Source organism: Mya arenaria, chromosome 7, assembly GCF_026914265.1.
Source record: "Mya arenaria isolate MELC-2E11 chromosome 7, ASM2691426v1".
Lineage (NCBI taxonomy): Eukaryota > Metazoa > Mollusca > Bivalvia > Myida > Myidae > Mya > Mya arenaria.
Window position 1 is genome coordinate 37,017,070 of NC_069128.1, and position 16,693 is coordinate 37,033,762.

The 16,693-nt window shown below is 34.9% G+C and overlaps 1 protein-coding gene across 4 annotated transcripts in view; it reads left to right on the plus strand.

Moving 5' to 3' along the window:
• LOC128240741 (uncharacterized) overlaps positions 1 to 16,693 on the plus strand; it is a 105,874-nt gene that overhangs the window by 26,735 nt on the left and 62,446 nt on the right. For all 4 annotated transcript variants that reach the window (XM_052957556.1, XM_052957557.1, XM_052957558.1 and 1 more), the window contains 12 exons: positions 634 to 841; positions 1,347 to 1,487; positions 2,262 to 2,452; positions 4,875 to 5,007; positions 5,522 to 5,767; positions 6,482 to 6,691; positions 8,015 to 8,146; positions 10,573 to 10,780; positions 11,593 to 11,796; positions 14,541 to 14,758; positions 15,059 to 15,279; positions 16,136 to 16,283. In XM_052957556.1, coding sequence (XP_052813516.1) covers positions 634 to 841; positions 1,347 to 1,487; positions 2,262 to 2,452; positions 4,875 to 5,007; positions 5,522 to 5,767; positions 6,482 to 6,691; positions 8,015 to 8,146; positions 10,573 to 10,780; positions 11,593 to 11,796; positions 14,541 to 14,758; positions 15,059 to 15,279; positions 16,136 to 16,283 — 2,260 coding nt within the window. The remainder of the gene's footprint in view (positions 1 to 633; positions 842 to 1,346; positions 1,488 to 2,261; positions 2,453 to 4,874; positions 5,008 to 5,521; positions 5,768 to 6,481; positions 6,692 to 8,014; positions 8,147 to 10,572; positions 10,781 to 11,592; positions 11,797 to 14,540; positions 14,759 to 15,058; positions 15,280 to 16,135; positions 16,284 to 16,693) is intronic.

Below are 16,693 nucleotides of genomic sequence, written 5' to 3' on the forward strand. Positions count from 1 at the left end.
CTAAATGTGCTTAAGGTAGAGGATAATTGTTTGTTTTAGTGTAAGATTGCAATATATTTCACCAAGTGAGTGCCATAAGCAATATTTCATGAGTGACGTAGCCACTAGTGAAATATTTACTTTTGGTATTCACGAGATGAAATATATTGCGATCTTACTCTGAAACAGAAGATATAAGTTGCCTTGAATGGATATTAAATGACATTTGGTTGTGTTTTTTAGAATAGCGAGCCAAATTTTATGCCAACAAAACATGATTTTTCTGAAATGACATCTTTGTGATTTTGTCCAAAGTCCTTCGCATGTTGACATTTGTTTTGTAAGAGAGAGCAAGCTAAAATTTCAAAACAATGAAAAATATCAAATTTAAAATATCAAGTTTCCAACAGTGAAATTTCATTTTTATTTCACTGATAAATCTATTTCAATCACAGGACACAGGGAAGCATGATTATTATAAACTCACTTTAATGTCAATATACATTTTTCCAATGACAATACCTCTGGGCTAAATATTAATAACTTACATCCCATTGTTGACTGAGAAAAATGGTCAAACTTCAATTTGAAGTCTAGTGTTGGAATATCTTGTTTAATCCTATGGAGAGCTCATATTACATTTTTTCCTTGTAGAATCTACGACAATCTTGGCTCAGGAAGTAACAACTACCAGAAACAAGATGATGAATTTGACTATAATATTCATGGGGGTGATACATTGATAGTGGAGATCATGCCAGACACGAGAACCGACACGAATATGCAGCTTATTTTTGACGAGTTTGGAACATTGGATTCGCATCAGACTGTCATGGTTCATTTCTACAAGAATGCCGTTCTGGTGAGTCACAAAAAAGCTCCTACACAGTGCCCTCCTTTGATGAGCATAGGAGATCTTTTCCACTACGTACAAAATAGAGCTTGATTTTGGCCCTTAAAGGCCAAGTTTAAGCCTTCTATAAGTGATCCCCCCCCCCCCCCCCCCACCAAATCTGTGTACAGTACACAACCTCTGTGTATTGATCTTAATCTGCTTGCCTTGATCCCTCTTATCAGATCTCCGATCTGAGTATCCTGCTGTGCAGTTTGGGAGGTTTTATTATAGAAATGGATCCTAAATGGCCCTGAGCCAATAAACGAATACACAGGAAATTGGCCCCTACTGTGACACCAGTATAATAAGCAGAAGATGCACAGCAGGGGATTATCATGCTAAACATTCCTTAAACTAGGCCTTTAAGATATTTATTGTAGTTTACATTGTTGCCAATTTTTTGGTTTAAAAAGCTTTATTCAAATGAATGTTTAGCCAAGATATGATATTCTTATATTTGTTAACCCGACAGGCTCATGCGGTTCCCCACTACATTGCCGGGGACGGACTGTATCCGGCATTTTCTATGAAATGGGCGACAGTGAAAATCCATGGATTCTATTCTGAAACTAACGACCTTTGGGAAATGGTCCTCAGTTCAACAAAAACAGAGGTATTTTTGTTTTTATATTTCTGCATGGATCAATGTAAATGAAATTTAGGCCCCGATCAATATTTATCAGTGTAAAGCTTTTTAGCTCTACTATTTGAAGAATAAGGTGGCTTTACTACTCCCCCCCCCTATCGGCATCCAGTTAAACTTTTAGGGTAAGTTTGCATTTCACTTATAACTCTTATACCATTCATTTCAGGACCATCACACAATGAAGTTATATAAGTCCATATTATTCTTAATACCAATTATGTCCCCTGATTGACTTAGGAACTTTGGTACACCAGATTGTCTCCAGAAAAAGTTTTTTCTGAAGCAAATTTCAGGACAATTATTTAATAAAATGTTTTACTCTTTGATATCATAATTGTAAAAAAAAATAACAAAATGTAAAAAAAAAATCGAGTTGGAGACCGGGTTAGATCCGGTGTTGCCAAAATTGCAGTGCTACAAAGAATTACCCTAAACACTTGGAATATTTAAGCTATATACTTAACTTCACGTGATAACATTGACTTGCCAATCACGCAGGTAGACATACCTTTTTAACCAAAGATAAAAAAAAACATATTGAACATGCTCCCAAGATAGATCTGATGGCACATTTGGATAGTTGATCATTTATAAGTATGTTACTTCCTGACCATATGAAATCGGATTAAAAAGAATTGTATTGTTGTTTAGTTCAATTAGCTTAAGATTTTGTTTGTTTTTTAGATTTATATATTATCTAGACAATTTTTTAAATATTCTTTAATCCATTTTACCCCAAAGGAAACACATAAGGCGAAAGAAAAGAAAAAAGAAAAAGAAAGAAGCTTCAAAGGAACAGAGTTCTTGCTGGTTGGAGTCGCCACTGGCAACTCGGATGCGGAGGGAAAAGTTGACCTACTTAAGCAACAACTTGATTTTGAAAATTGGCCTCAGCTGAACAATGTCATCAATGCAATCTCTGAAATGGAAAGGTACAGAATCATGATTTTAATGTTTTCAAATTTGAAAAAATTGGAGCATCATTGAAGTACTGATTGTTTTTGGTGACCTTACTGTCTTGCTAAATGCTCCTAATCAGATTTTTTTCCTTATCATGGGAGTTTAAGCTGCGCTCTCACAGATTAACAGTTTTAATGTTTTAATTTTTGTCTCAGAATCAGCTTATTTTGGTATTAATACCTTCATTTTAGTCATATAAGATATTTCACAATAGAACATATCTCTATTGTTAAGAAAATCTGCAGAAAATTTCATTTTTCTTAAAGCCTAAGTAACGCTTTTAGCTATTAAACCTAACTTTTCGAACATATATATGAAACACTGCAATCTGATCTTTGGTCAGCAGTCTTACATAGTTTTCAGATATTGAAATTTGGCTCTTCCAAAGACCAAAAAATAAAAAAGTTGTCAAAATGGCCAATCTGTGAGAGTGCAGCTTTAAGGACAAATTTTGTTGTTTTGTGGTGCTGTCTTGTTTAGTGTAAATAATTCAATGTTCAGAACTTTGTTAAAGTTAAGAACATGATTAACCTCATCATTGTTCATATTTAAACTTAAAATAGTTGACGATGTGGTCATATATTATAATAAATCAAATACAGCTAAAACAGCTGTCGCAAAGCTTGTTACAAATTCAGCAGAGAACAAATGTATCCATCAAATTTCCAGAGCAGTAAAGATTTGGAAGTTAACAACGTTAACGCAAACAACATGGTTAACTTTAATAAAGTTCTGAACCATCAGTCTATTGTCATCACATCCTGATAAAAATATTTCCGGACTAATTTTAAGATATTGCTTTTGATTTCTGGGAGATCAATTTTTATCTAACAAAAAACCTTTAGGGAGGGCCAGTTTAAGCTTCTTTTTTCTTTTTTAAAGAAAATGAAAAAAAAATGTGAAAAACTTGCCATGTCATCATGACAACATCATTAACCTTCATGTCATCATGGCCGATGTCATTAACCTTTATGTCATCATGGGCAATGTCATTAACCTTCATGTCATCATGGGCGATGTCATTAACCTTCATGTCGTCATGGCCAATGTCATTAACCTTCATATCATCATGGGCAATGTCATTAACCTTCATGTCGTCATGGCCAATGTCATTAACCTTCATGTTGTCATGGGCGATGTCATTAACCTTCATGTCATCATGGCAACATCATTAACCTTCATGTCGTCATGGCCGATGTCATTAACCTTCATGTCATCATGGGCAATGTAATTAACCTTTATGTCGTCATGGGCAACATCATTAACCTTCATGTCGTCATGGGTGATGACATTAACCTTCATGTCGTCATGGGCGATGACATTTACCTTCATGTCGTCATGGGCGATGTCATTAACCTTCATGTCATCATTGGCGATGTCATTTACCTTCTGTCAACATGGGCAATGTTATTAATCTTCATGTCGTCATGGGCGATGACATTAACCTTCATGTCATCATGGGCGATGTCATTAACCTTCATGTCATCATGGGCGATGTTATTAACCTTCATGTCATCATTGGCGATGTCATTTACCTTCTGTCAACATGGGCAATGTTATTAATCTTCATGTCGTCATGGGCGATGATATTAACCTTCATGTCATCATGGGCGATGTCATTAACCTTCATGTCATCATGGGCGATGTCATTAACCTTCATGTCATCATTGGCGATGTCATGTACCTTCTGTCAACATCGGTAATGTCATTAATCTTCATGTCATCATGGGCGATGTCATTAACCTTTATATCCTCATGGACGATGTCATTAACCTTCATTTTGTCAAGATATTTACATGGAACTTAGTACAAATGTTGTCATTTAGGAGAGTATACACTTGTGAGACTTGGGCTGTATTCAAGAAAACTCTTAAGTCATTTTCTTAAGTTTAGGATCTCTGTTATCATATGATGTAATGGCTTAATAATTTTTGAATTCCTAAGTTGTCATTGCTTTTATTGAAAATACATAATTTATTTTTATGTTAAAAACACTTATATATATCTTTAAATTTGATTTTGAATATTTTAAGACATTGTCTTAAGATGTTTATTAATACCGACAAAGGCCTATATTTCTGGCGTCTGAGTGATCAGGGCCGGTATTTATAAAACCTCATAAGTCATTTCTTAACTTAAGTCAATTTTTGTAGTAAAAAGAAAGGAAAAGTATAAATGTTTTTTTACATAAAAGTATGTGCTTTTTAATCAAATCAATGAAAATAAAGTCTTTCAGATATTATCATTTGATAATATCATACTTAAGTGATATTCTTAACTTAAGAAAATGACTTAAGTTAGGAAATGACCTAGGATGTTTAATGAATACCAGCCCTTGAGTTCTTTTGTTTGGCCTTAAAATATGTGAAATATGTGTTTGAATTTTAATTCTAGGGACATTCTTGGAATGGACCTCGAAGACCAACAAGTTTATGGAAGACTGTGCAATGCTCGTGATAACCTTGCAAACTTTGTAAAACACAGGAAAAAGAGGATGAGGTTCATTTCTGGCGGAACTGATCCAAAGGTGTGACTTTTGTTTGATTTCATTAATACATTATAGAGAAAAGTCTAGGTTACAAAATCATTCAGTGATCGAATGAATAAATTTTGAAATTTATTTGTATAATTTTATGAGGTTGAAATATTTAGCTGGCATGTTTTTCAAAGGAAAAAATGTCCGAGTTATTTCACGGTTGAAGTTATTGGTGATGCATCGGCATGAAATCATTCATCTTCAGGCCATTTAATTGTGTTTTACACAGTATTGGTTTCAGACAAAAAAAACACACAAAAGTGATCAGCTATCAGCTTCTATCCCAATCAACCTTAAATAAAGAAGAAAAAACTAACTCAGAAAACTGGAGGTGCATTTCAGCATCTGATTTTGATACTAAAATTGCATTCATGCAGACATAGAAACTAAACCATTAAGTTTAATTATTTTTAGTTTGAAATTTTATGAAAAATTTCAATTGTTTTTCCTACCGCCACTTGTATTTTATGATAATGCATTCTTTTTTCTGTATTTACTCCTACAGTTGAGAGAAAGGGTACTTCAAGAAATAGTGACCAATCAGAAACGACTTCTTGATTTTCAACCACTCACAGCAGAGTTTACAACTAGCTATGTCCTGGCAGGGGAGACGATTATGAAAAACTTGTCTTCTTTGAAGATTATCCCCCTTTCAGAGATTTTTTCAGCAATTGATTTTCCAGAGAAGTTGAGCCAACTTTTTGATTCTGACAACAGTGTCTTGGCAGTATTGAAACATCTTCAGTCCAAGGTATGTACAGTTGAACATCGCTATTCCGAACACTGCTTATCCGAAATTATTGCTATTTCGAAAATTATTTTTCGGTCCTGATTTTACTCCTTTGTTTAACTAAATTTTTAATCTTTAATCTGAAATTGCTAGTCCGAAATAATCGCTATTCCGAAGTAAAAATTACGGTCCCGATTTGGTATTTCGCACGTATTTATCAATTCTTATTTTGAACTCGATCATGTCATAGTTTTTCACATTATCTTTATTTCGCGAACACTGTTATTTTCTGAAAATTGTTAATCCGAAATATCGCTATTCCGAAATATTTTTTGGGGTTCCCACAATTTCGTATTGACGGTGTTCAACTGTATGTTATTAATCAAGTTCTTAACAAAAAGTTTTATTAGACAGAATCTCTTAAAAATAAAATAGGCTGTGGCACAAGAATGCTTCCATCTAAATCAAGGTTTTCAATTTTTGTCCAAAAAATTATTCTGATGCTATGTATATGTATTAAGTTTGATATATTAATATCAATTAAATTTATATTAAGAATATTTTTTTGCATAAACTCATTTGTTCAACATAATCATTACATATACTTTCATGTATACAATATATCCTGTATTGTTGTCATTTTAATAGGGAAATACTTGCTTAAGAATTATGGTAAAGCATATTATAATGGATGCTACTAAAAATTTGCAATGAAATAATTTTATTGATTTCTAGGGGCAACTGCTACTATTAGAAAATGGTCAAGAAACTATGATTGTGAGTATCGAATACTTCGCCTTGTTAGAGGAACGTGTGGACCAACTTTTACCCGCGTCACTTAAGACCGAGAAAACTGTGGTACCGGCTATCGGGAAAGCGAGTCACGTTTGGACCCAGGCTGCCATTGACAGTAAACTTCTAACAGAGATTGAGGCAAGAGTAAAGGTAATTGTTGTGACTACTGCAATGTTGTACACAGATATGCATGTTGTTTTGGATGTGATCCATGTTGACGTGACCTGTATAATGGAAAACATAGTTTAAATACATCAATACATATGATGTCAACACTGACATTTCAAACTTTGTTTATAACTTAAAAAACATTTAAGATATTCACATTATAAATCTTAGCACACAGGCACACAGGCCCCAGTTTCTCGAAACTTCTTAAGCTTAACAGGCTTAAGTATAGCTTATTTGAACAGCAAAAATACATACTTAAATTGAATTTTGATAAATGAAAAATGATTTAATGTGATTATCATAATGATAACTCCTATCTTAGGTATAAAAACTCTTCAAGAAGTAAATATTACACAAACTATTGAATAGCAAAAATAGTGAGCTAAGCTTAATCCTGTTATAAGGGATTTAAGAAGTTTCGAGAAATTGGGGCCAGATTACCATAAGCAATGTTCTAGGAGTCAAAACACTAGCTTTAGTTATAGTTGAGGTATGCACGTTATTGACCAGAAAGCTTAAAGCTGCCCTTTCACAGATAGATAGTTTTGCCATTTTGTTTAGTTTTTGTATCAGAATCATCTGATTTTTGTATCAATGTCTCCAATTCAGTAATTTAAAGCTGCACTCTCACAGATTGAACGTTTTGACAACTTTTTCATTTTTTTGTCTTGGAACAAGGCAATTTTTATAGTCATATAAGACTGCTGACAAAAATTTAGATCACATATTTTTACATTTAAGTTAAAAAATTGATATTTTATGCATTTTTCTTAAACTGTTAGTAACGGTTTAAGCCATTAAACATTAATTTTCAAACGGAAATATGAATATATGCGATCTGATCTTTTGTCAGCAATCTTTTATCATTGGTTTGCAGATATTTACGCAAAATTTTGCACTTTCCAAGACAAAAAATTAAAAAGTTGTAAAAACGGTAAATTTGTAACAGAATCAGCTGATTTTGCTATCAATGCCTCAAATTCAGTCATTTAAGATAATTCACAACAGAACAGATCACAATTGTTTGGAAAACTGCTAAATAAATATTTTTCTTAAAGGATTAGTTAATTTTTTAGCCATAAAATATCAAATTTCAAATGATTATACGAAAAACTGTGATCTGATCTTTTGTCAGCAGCCTTATATCACTGGTTTTCAGACATTTACGCAAAAATTGGCTCATTCCTAGACAAAAAAAGTTGTCAAAACAGTCAATCTGTGAGAGTGCAGCTTTAACTGTTGTTTGTAGCCTTAAGCTCATTATAAAACTTCTGTCAGATTTATCAAACTTTTCTTTTACAGAAACAACCCTTAGTCCCATTTCTCCAGCACAGTTTGGGCCTCGTATCATTGCCGTGTTTACGAACCAGACCAGAGGATGAACAGTGCATCATGACGACCCTGGAGAATATCGGAAGTCCTGCTGTCTCGATGGTTTGTAAATTTGTATCACCGATACCTTTTATTTTTATACCATTGACAAAGGAAGTTTGAAAGGGACTAATTGGAGTCACCCTGTGGTCAGTCGGTCCATTGCAATTTTCCTTTCCAGAGGATAACTTGAACACTATTGGATAGAATTTAATTTAACATAAAGCACAATGATAGGAAGTGCAGTGTATAAGAACCATAACTCTTCTTCTGCTTATCACAGAGTTATTGCCCTTTGTTACTTTTCCCTATCTGGTGTGTAACTGGAATACTGAAGGATGGGATTTAATTCAACTTTATACAATGATAATGCATATGAAAAGCAAGTTCAGTGAATAAGAACCATAACTCTATTTAAGCTAACTACAGAGTTATTGCCCTTTGATTATTTTTCTTGTCAGCGTAACTTCTTAATAACTCCATGAATTATAAATAAACAACACACTTTGGAAAATCATGATAATTGGAAATGCAGTGTAAATTATTATATAACCTCAGAGTTATGGCCTTTTTTCCAAGAAATAGTTTGCCATTCTTGTGTCCAGGCGGCATTCTGGGGTAATTGTCACATTTGTGACAGCTCTAATGACCATTTTACGTTTAATTTCTAGATTGTCATTTTTCAAAGAAAAAATGACATAAGGCATTGCAATGGCCTTGGTGTCGTTGGTTTCGTAGGTGTTGGCGTTGTCATGGAGCAAAAACTAAAACGAAGGGCAAATATATATACTTCCAGTCCTTCAAGCACTTGGTGTTGGAGCTGTCTTAAGCATCTTAGTGAACATTTTCAAATTTTAACAACGAATATTTAGATACCCTCCAATGTCATCAAATTTATTCACTTTCTTTATATGTTTTATTCCATTTAAACATATAACCCCCAGGGGGAAGGCACTTTTACATTATACAAACTCCCTACAGAAGCAAATTTACTCTTTTGGGGTCCAAATTAGCGAAAAAAGGTACCCATCCATATACTAAGAAAATAATTGCCTTAGGGTTATATGTTTTACTAGAATAGTCCTAAGTAAGATCGTTCTTTGCTTATTCTTTGTTTTGCTGATTTGGCATGAAACATTATCATATAAGCATTTGTTCTGTAAGTCGAAAATAACCACATTTAGTAGCTTTATGAATATGGTCATTTGGAAATGCAAACAGTGTACTTTCATGGGTTATCCTTTGTTTGTTTGTTTATTTGAGTTTATCAAGGTCTACCCACGCCCATTGGCTGCATTATGGCTTGACCCCGTTGTGACGCCATCACGACTTAAATTGTATTTAAATGTCATAAGTGACATGAGATAGAAGTGACAGCAATTCGCAGTCAAATCCAGACATTGGAAGACTTGAAGATACGATTGAGATACAAAAGATCCGAGTGCAATACCCTAGCTCTTTGCGAAGAGACCTCTTGGTTATTTAACGTGCTCGGTGTAAAGCACCGATAAACGGGATACAACTTTCCTTGGTTGAACCAGTACTGAGTACACCACTCCAAGCACTACCCTTTAAATGCCCAGCCCCAGGCAAGGGAGCTACTTGTACCAGCTTTTAACGTCTTTCGGTATGACGAAGCCTGGGATTGAACCCACGACCTCCTGCTCTGTAGGCGGACACCTTAACCACAAGGGTTAACCTAGATTGCAAGATCCTTATTATATATCAAGGAATAAAAGTGATATTAAGTATAGAAACAGTAGCAGGCTTTCATCCTCTGTTTGATGTTAGGCCTAGTTTAAGGAATGTTTGGCATGATAATCCCCTGCTGTGCATATCCTGCTAATTGCACTGGTGTCACAGTAGGGGCCAATTTCCTGTGTATTCGTTTATTGGCTCAGGGCCATTTAGGGTCCATTTCTATCTTAACATATCACAGCAGGATACTCAGATCGGAGATCTGATAAGACAATTATGCAATTTGATTAAGATCAATTGACAGAGGTTGTGTACAAATACACAGTTTTTTTTTTTTTTTTTTTTTTTTTTTTGGGGGGGGGGGTCACTTATAGAAGGCCTAAACTAGGCCTTTAAGCTCTCTTAAGCATTACAGTCAAACCTTGTTGGCTTGAACTCCCAGGAACCAGTGAAAATACTTTGAGCCTCAGGGAAATCAAGCTTAGCGGGAATGCTAACCTTCTTTATAACGAAATTGGTCCTTTACATCCAGTTTGAGCCAAAGAGGAAATACTTATTTAAAGGCTTAACATTGTATATCAAGTTCGGTTTTCTAGAGTGACAGAATCTCCCTAATCAACTTGCTCATTCACATGTTAGTTAAAAATCTGTGAAGCATGCTTAAGGAAATATTTTACAGGAGCTGTGAGTAGAATTTATGTTTAAACAATGTAAACAATATACACAATATAAATAACAGCTTGACACAATCATAATAAAGTTTCTAGCAATTCTTACTATAATTATTTCAGGACAAGTTTTGGAGCCCTGACAAGGACATGTCAGAGTTTGTTGTTATGAAACAAACATATACATTTCCGCTGTCGAGTCCCAGAAGAGTTTTGCCTATTTTAATTGCCGGAACCACCAAGTACGGCCGTGTGATCATATTGACCCCAGAGGGCGTAGTTTACCAGAACGGGGCTGTCCAAACAGTGATAATTAAACATCAAAGTTCAGGTAAGAAAAACAATAGGCCAGGTCCCAATTTCTTCTCAAAACTTCTTGAATCCCTAATAACAGGAGCAAGTGCAGATATTGCTTTGCACATGTTGGTTGGTCGGTTCAGTCAGTCGGTCGGTCAATTGGTAGACCAAAGCTTTTGCGAGTGATAACTCAAGATTTAATTGTGTAGGGTCTTATTCTATTTCTAATTTATACATTGTTGAAAGTTATAGTTATGTTACCCTACTATTGCTATTGTTTACATAACCAAGAATATCTCCACAGGATTCATCTTTGTGGATGATGACACAGTATTACCGAAAACTAAAAGAAATAACCTTGTCCTGAAAGCTGCACCCTTACATATTGACAGTTTTGACTTTTATTTTATTTTTTGGTCTCAGAATCATCACAGATTTGACTTTTTTTTTGTCTCAGAATTAGCTCATTTTGGCATCAATGCCTTCAGTTTAGTCATATGAGATGACTGACAATAAAACAAATCTCAATTGTTTGGAAAACTGCTGAAAAACTCATTTGTCTTTAAGCCATAATAACGCTTTTAGCCTTAAAACATAAATTTTCAAACTGAAATATGAAAAACTGTGATTTGATATTTTATAAACAGTCATATTTCAATGATTTCCAGACATGTATGCAACAATTGGATCATTCTAAGACAAAATTTAAGAAAGTTGTCAAAAGGGTCAATCTGTGAGAGTGCAGCTTTAACTCAAAAACGGTTCAGGTTTTTTTAAAGAAAAATATGATGTCAGAGACAATACACACATTTGTAGCAGTGCTTTTAACTGTGGTTTATTTTTCAGATCAAACTGAGATCATTGTTGAATCCAGCTGCTTTATGCCTTCTCTCGAAAACATCGAAACATCTCTCATGTCAAAAGAGACTCCTGCATATGTGCGCGATTACACTTTCCACGTGTTTTCCATATATGTGGATGTCATAATGGATATTCTGTTCCGACTGAATATCCCCATGGCAATACAGAAGTTTTATCCTGATACAATGGGTATGTGTTAAAGCTATCACCAAATTACTCTCAAAAATGAATTAAATTCCGTTGAGCCCGCTTTGCAGTTCCGTGTATGTGGGTGCATTTGTAAGTGTTTTTGTCTTGACTGAATCTATTCCAGGCTGTTTTTTGACAATCCTTGAAAAAATTGCCATGAAGGTTCACCATGATGTTATGCATAAGACTCAGGTCTGTACCTCAAAGGTCAAGGTCACACTTAGAGGTTTAATGTAAAAATGAGAACTGTTAATAAAACTGGTCTGGACAAAAGTGGCAAAACTGCTGGGGGCATGATTACGAACAGTTTCAAGGTCATGTTCAGATTTAGGTGGCAAAACTGCTGGGGGCATGATTAAGAACAGTCTCAAGGTCATGTTCAGATTTAGGTGGCAAAACTGCTGGGGGCATGATTAAGAACAGTCTCAAGGTCATGTTCAGATTTAGGTGGCAAAACTGCTGGGGGCATGATTAAGAACAGTCTCAAGGTCATGTTCAGATTTAGGTGGCAAAACTGCTGGGGGCATGATTAAGAACAGTCTCAAGGTCATGTTCAGATTTAGGTGGCAAAACTGCTGGGGGCATGATTACGAACAGTCTAAAGGTCATGTTCAGATTTAGGTGGCAAAACTGCTAGGGCCATGATTATGAGCAGTCTCCAGTCTCATGTCTGAGTTCAAAACTGTAAATCTTCATATCATGTAATTTTCTATCTAGTGGAGTTTTCATGATGAAATTAACTACAATTTGAAATTGTTCAATTACTAAAAAAACAATTGTAAAATGACGGAATAAAGATGATTCTTTGTAATTTAAGAAAAGTGTTTTTCTGAGTCCATTTCTAGACTTGGACTTAAGACTGATTGTAATCATGGCCCCAGCTCTCATTGAAGAGGTCCAGCAGGGGACCGTTTTCTCATGGCCTCTTAGTAAGGACACAGTGCTGGTTTTGGAAGTGATTCATTTCAGCTTTAAAGGGACTGTCTCACAGATGATAAAATAGCAAAAAAAAATTTTAAATTGTTGCATAATGACATAAACTTGGCATCGATGTGTACAATGCATTGAAACTTACTAATTGAAGTACCACATAGTTCACAATTTATTTAAGCTTAGCAGTTATTTCGTATTTTTCAATTAAAAAAGATTACTGGGTATGTCTACCAGCTAGAACTCATTCCTTATACGTGGTTGTCTAGTCGGTGTTATCACATGATATTACCGAGGTAGGTTTATAGCTTAATTATGTCACCGGTTTTGTGTAAGCGTTGTTAGCTCAGTCAGGAAGATGCTGGGCTTCAATTTTGGCGAAGCGGGTTCGAACCCGGTCTCCGACACAATCTTTTTTTTTACATTTTGGTACTTTTTGTGTCGCCTGAAAAGACGACATATAGGGGTTACTTTTGTCGGCGGCGTCGGCGTCCGCGTCCCATTTTCGCTTGTCCGGGGTATATCTCCTAAACTATTAGTGGTATCAACTTGAAACTTCATATGTACATAGATCTAATTGAGGGCAAGTGCAGTGCACAAGAACTGTTGCTCTTGCTTTCATATTTTTAGAGTTTTGCCCTTTGTTATTTTTCATGCTTAAAGTTTTGTCCGCGGCATATCTTGTAGAATATAAGAGTTATCAACTTGAAACTTCATATGTAGATAGATCTCATGGAGGGCAAGTGCAGTGCACAATAACAGTAACTCTTGCTTTCTTAGTTTTAAAATTATTGCCCTTTGTTAATTTTCATGCTTAAAGTTTTGTCCGGGGCATATCTTGAAGAATATAAGAGGTATCAACTTGAAACTTCATAGCTAGACAGATCTCATTGAGGGCAAGTGCAGTGCACAATAACAGTAACTTTTGCTTTCTTAGTTTTAAAGTTATTGCCCTTTGTTCATTTTCATGCTTAAAGTTTTGTCTGGGGCATATCTTGAAGAATATAAGAGGTATCAACTTGAAACTTCATAGCTAGATATATCTCATTGAGGGCAAGTGCAGTGCACAATAACAGTAACTCTTGCTTTCTTAGTTTTAAAGCCCTTTGTTAATTTTCATGCTTAAAGTTTTGTCTGGGGCATATCTTGAAGAATATAAGAGGTATCAACTTGAAACTTCATAGCTAGATAGATCTCATTGAGGGCAAGTGCAGTGCACAAGAACCGTTACTCTTGCTGCCATATTTTTAGAGTTATTGCCCTTTGTTAATTTTCTTGCTTAGGTTTTGTCCGTGGCATATCTCGTAAACTATAGGAGGTTTCAACCTGAAACTTATTCCGTAGGTATATCTGATTGAGGGTTCAAATGCCACCTACACTTGAAAGTTAAATGGCAACATCATTGTCTATAAATGAATAAAATGCCAATCTAACAGCTATAATGTCGAATAATTCGTCAGGGGACACATCCGACTCGCGGAGTTCTAGTTTTACAATAATGTCATCAAAGCGTAACATATTCTATTAAATAAATGTCCTAAGATTCGTTACAGAAAAAACTTTTTTTGGTGCAAATCTGTGACACAGTTCCTTTAAGCTGTCATCACGATCAAGCTGAAATAAATTAATATAATAAAACCAATTATAATGACTCTTTGAATTAGGTGTTAATACTATGATTAGAATAATTTTCATTGATGTTTACTTTGCTCGATCATTTTTATCACACTCCATTGAGTGGGTTCTTTGTAATAACTTTTTTCTCAAGCTTGTTAAATAAATGTTTCAACCAAATGTTTTGTTTCTTCAAACAGTGAAAACCTCTGTTGGCTGTAAGCACATTTGGACCCAGAGATCAGATACGGAAATCTCCCAATCTGTGTGTACAATGTGTAATATGTGTTGTGACAAGGGAGAAAACTGTGTCTTTAACGGCATCATGGGAGAGCACCTGCGCCATTGCCCATGTGACACGAAGGTTATTGGTTGCCATGATTGTGGAATCTGCAGAAGCTGTGCTGATGAACTTTGGGTAATTAAAAAAAAATGTTTTTAAAAAAAAATGTTTCTAAAAATCAAATCCCTAATTGTTTTCTTCATCAGACTGTGATACAGTAAACAGAGAAGAAAATTTATTGAATTTTGGTGTAAGATTAAGAGCTATTTCAAAGGTTATACTATGCCACTCGTACAAATACTTGCTTTTTTTATTATTGTGTAAAATATATATTCATGTTTCTGAGGGCTGTGAGCAAGATGGCCGTTATTTGGTACAGTATATAAATAGGAGTAGCCCTAGGCTCTCAAAACATTGTCTATTTTTCTGTGTTAGTCCTTGAAAACCAGACTTCGACCACATGGCACCATGTTGACTGCTTTACACCAAACCATCGACGAGAAAACAAAAAAACTTACAGAAGACAAAAGCAAAGTCGCAGTACGGGTCCTGCGTGATCCTGTCAACCAGCCCGTTCTTCCGTTAGACCCGCACGTATACAACCAGGTGGAATTTGTAAACCTGAACTCGGACAATAAATTCCTCTGTCTAAAAGAGTAAGTTGAATAATTTAAATCATGATCTAAGTAGTTTTAGCTTTTCTATATTTGGATTATTTTAACCCTTTAATCCTTGATAACCAAAGATTTTAAAGTCTTAAAGAGAAATTTGAGACTTTTAGGTTCCCCTGTAACATTGTTTTGCCCTGTATCATTGTTTATTCTTTCCGTGAGTTTGATAGCTCAATAGTAAAGGCATATCCATGAGTAGATGAACTAATATTTAGGCCTTATTCTCTGTCCAAAATTGAATGGCAGTTTATGTTTAAACAGAATTGTGTTTATGGCGGGAGGGCGGAAAAAATATTATACTAGGGTCAGCGGCATCATGATTTAACTATCATAATGTTCTAAATTTTATTTCCATTGCAATGTTGTTTATATGCCCATGGAGTCTGTTGACTTAAAAACAAAGGCATATCCAGGTGAGGTGGCACTTGTTGAGCAGTTGGAGACTTAACTACCTCGACTTTCTCAATTTTGTTTTCTTGGCTATCTTGTTTATTTTCCAAAGGGATTCTGATGACTTGAAAACAAAGGCATATCCAAGTGAGGTGGCACTTGTTGAGCACTTAATTTTCTTTTGCAATATTGTTTATTCTTTAAGAGTGTCAGATGGTTCAATAAGGAAGGTTTACCCAGCGAATGCCTCTCTCTTGTTCAACAGCTCAAGATAACATGATGTTCTAACATTTATTTCCATTCCAATATTGTTTATTCCTTAAGGGAGTCTGATGGTTCAATAATCAAGGTTTACCCAGCGAATGTCTCTCTCTCTTGTTCAACAGCTCAAAGAGTGAATAACGTGATGTTCTCACATTTATTTCCATTGCAATATTGTTTATTCCTCTAGGGAGTCTGATGGTTCAATAACAAAAGTGTACCCAGGGGATGCTGCTCTTGTCAAGCAATTGGAAGATTTAACTACCATGACGTCAGCCGACAAGAAGAACATGCTGAAAAATGGGGACCATATCCGAGTGAAGATCACAGATCCTCTAGTAAGTATGGGAAAATAGTTTTTTTTTATAATAAATAAATAGAGGATAATTGTTTGTTTCAGTGTTTCATTCGTAATATATTTTACCGAAAAAGCACCAAAAGCTATATTTCACTAGTGGCATAGCCACAATTGAAATATTAACTTTTGGTGTTCATAAGGTGAAATGTATTGCAAACTTGAACACTGAAATGAATAAAAAATAATTTATAAAATGCCTAAAAAGGATATAAAATGACTGTTTATTGTAGTTTTGAAGAAAAGCATGCCAAATTGTAGGACGTAAGGTCATTTGAGAAATGAGGTCGTTGAAAATGTGTTTCAGCTCTGTGCACGCTGACGTTTAATTTGGAAGTAAGAGTGGGCAAAATATTCAAAACAGAAAAAAATATAATTGGGAAGAATATAAAA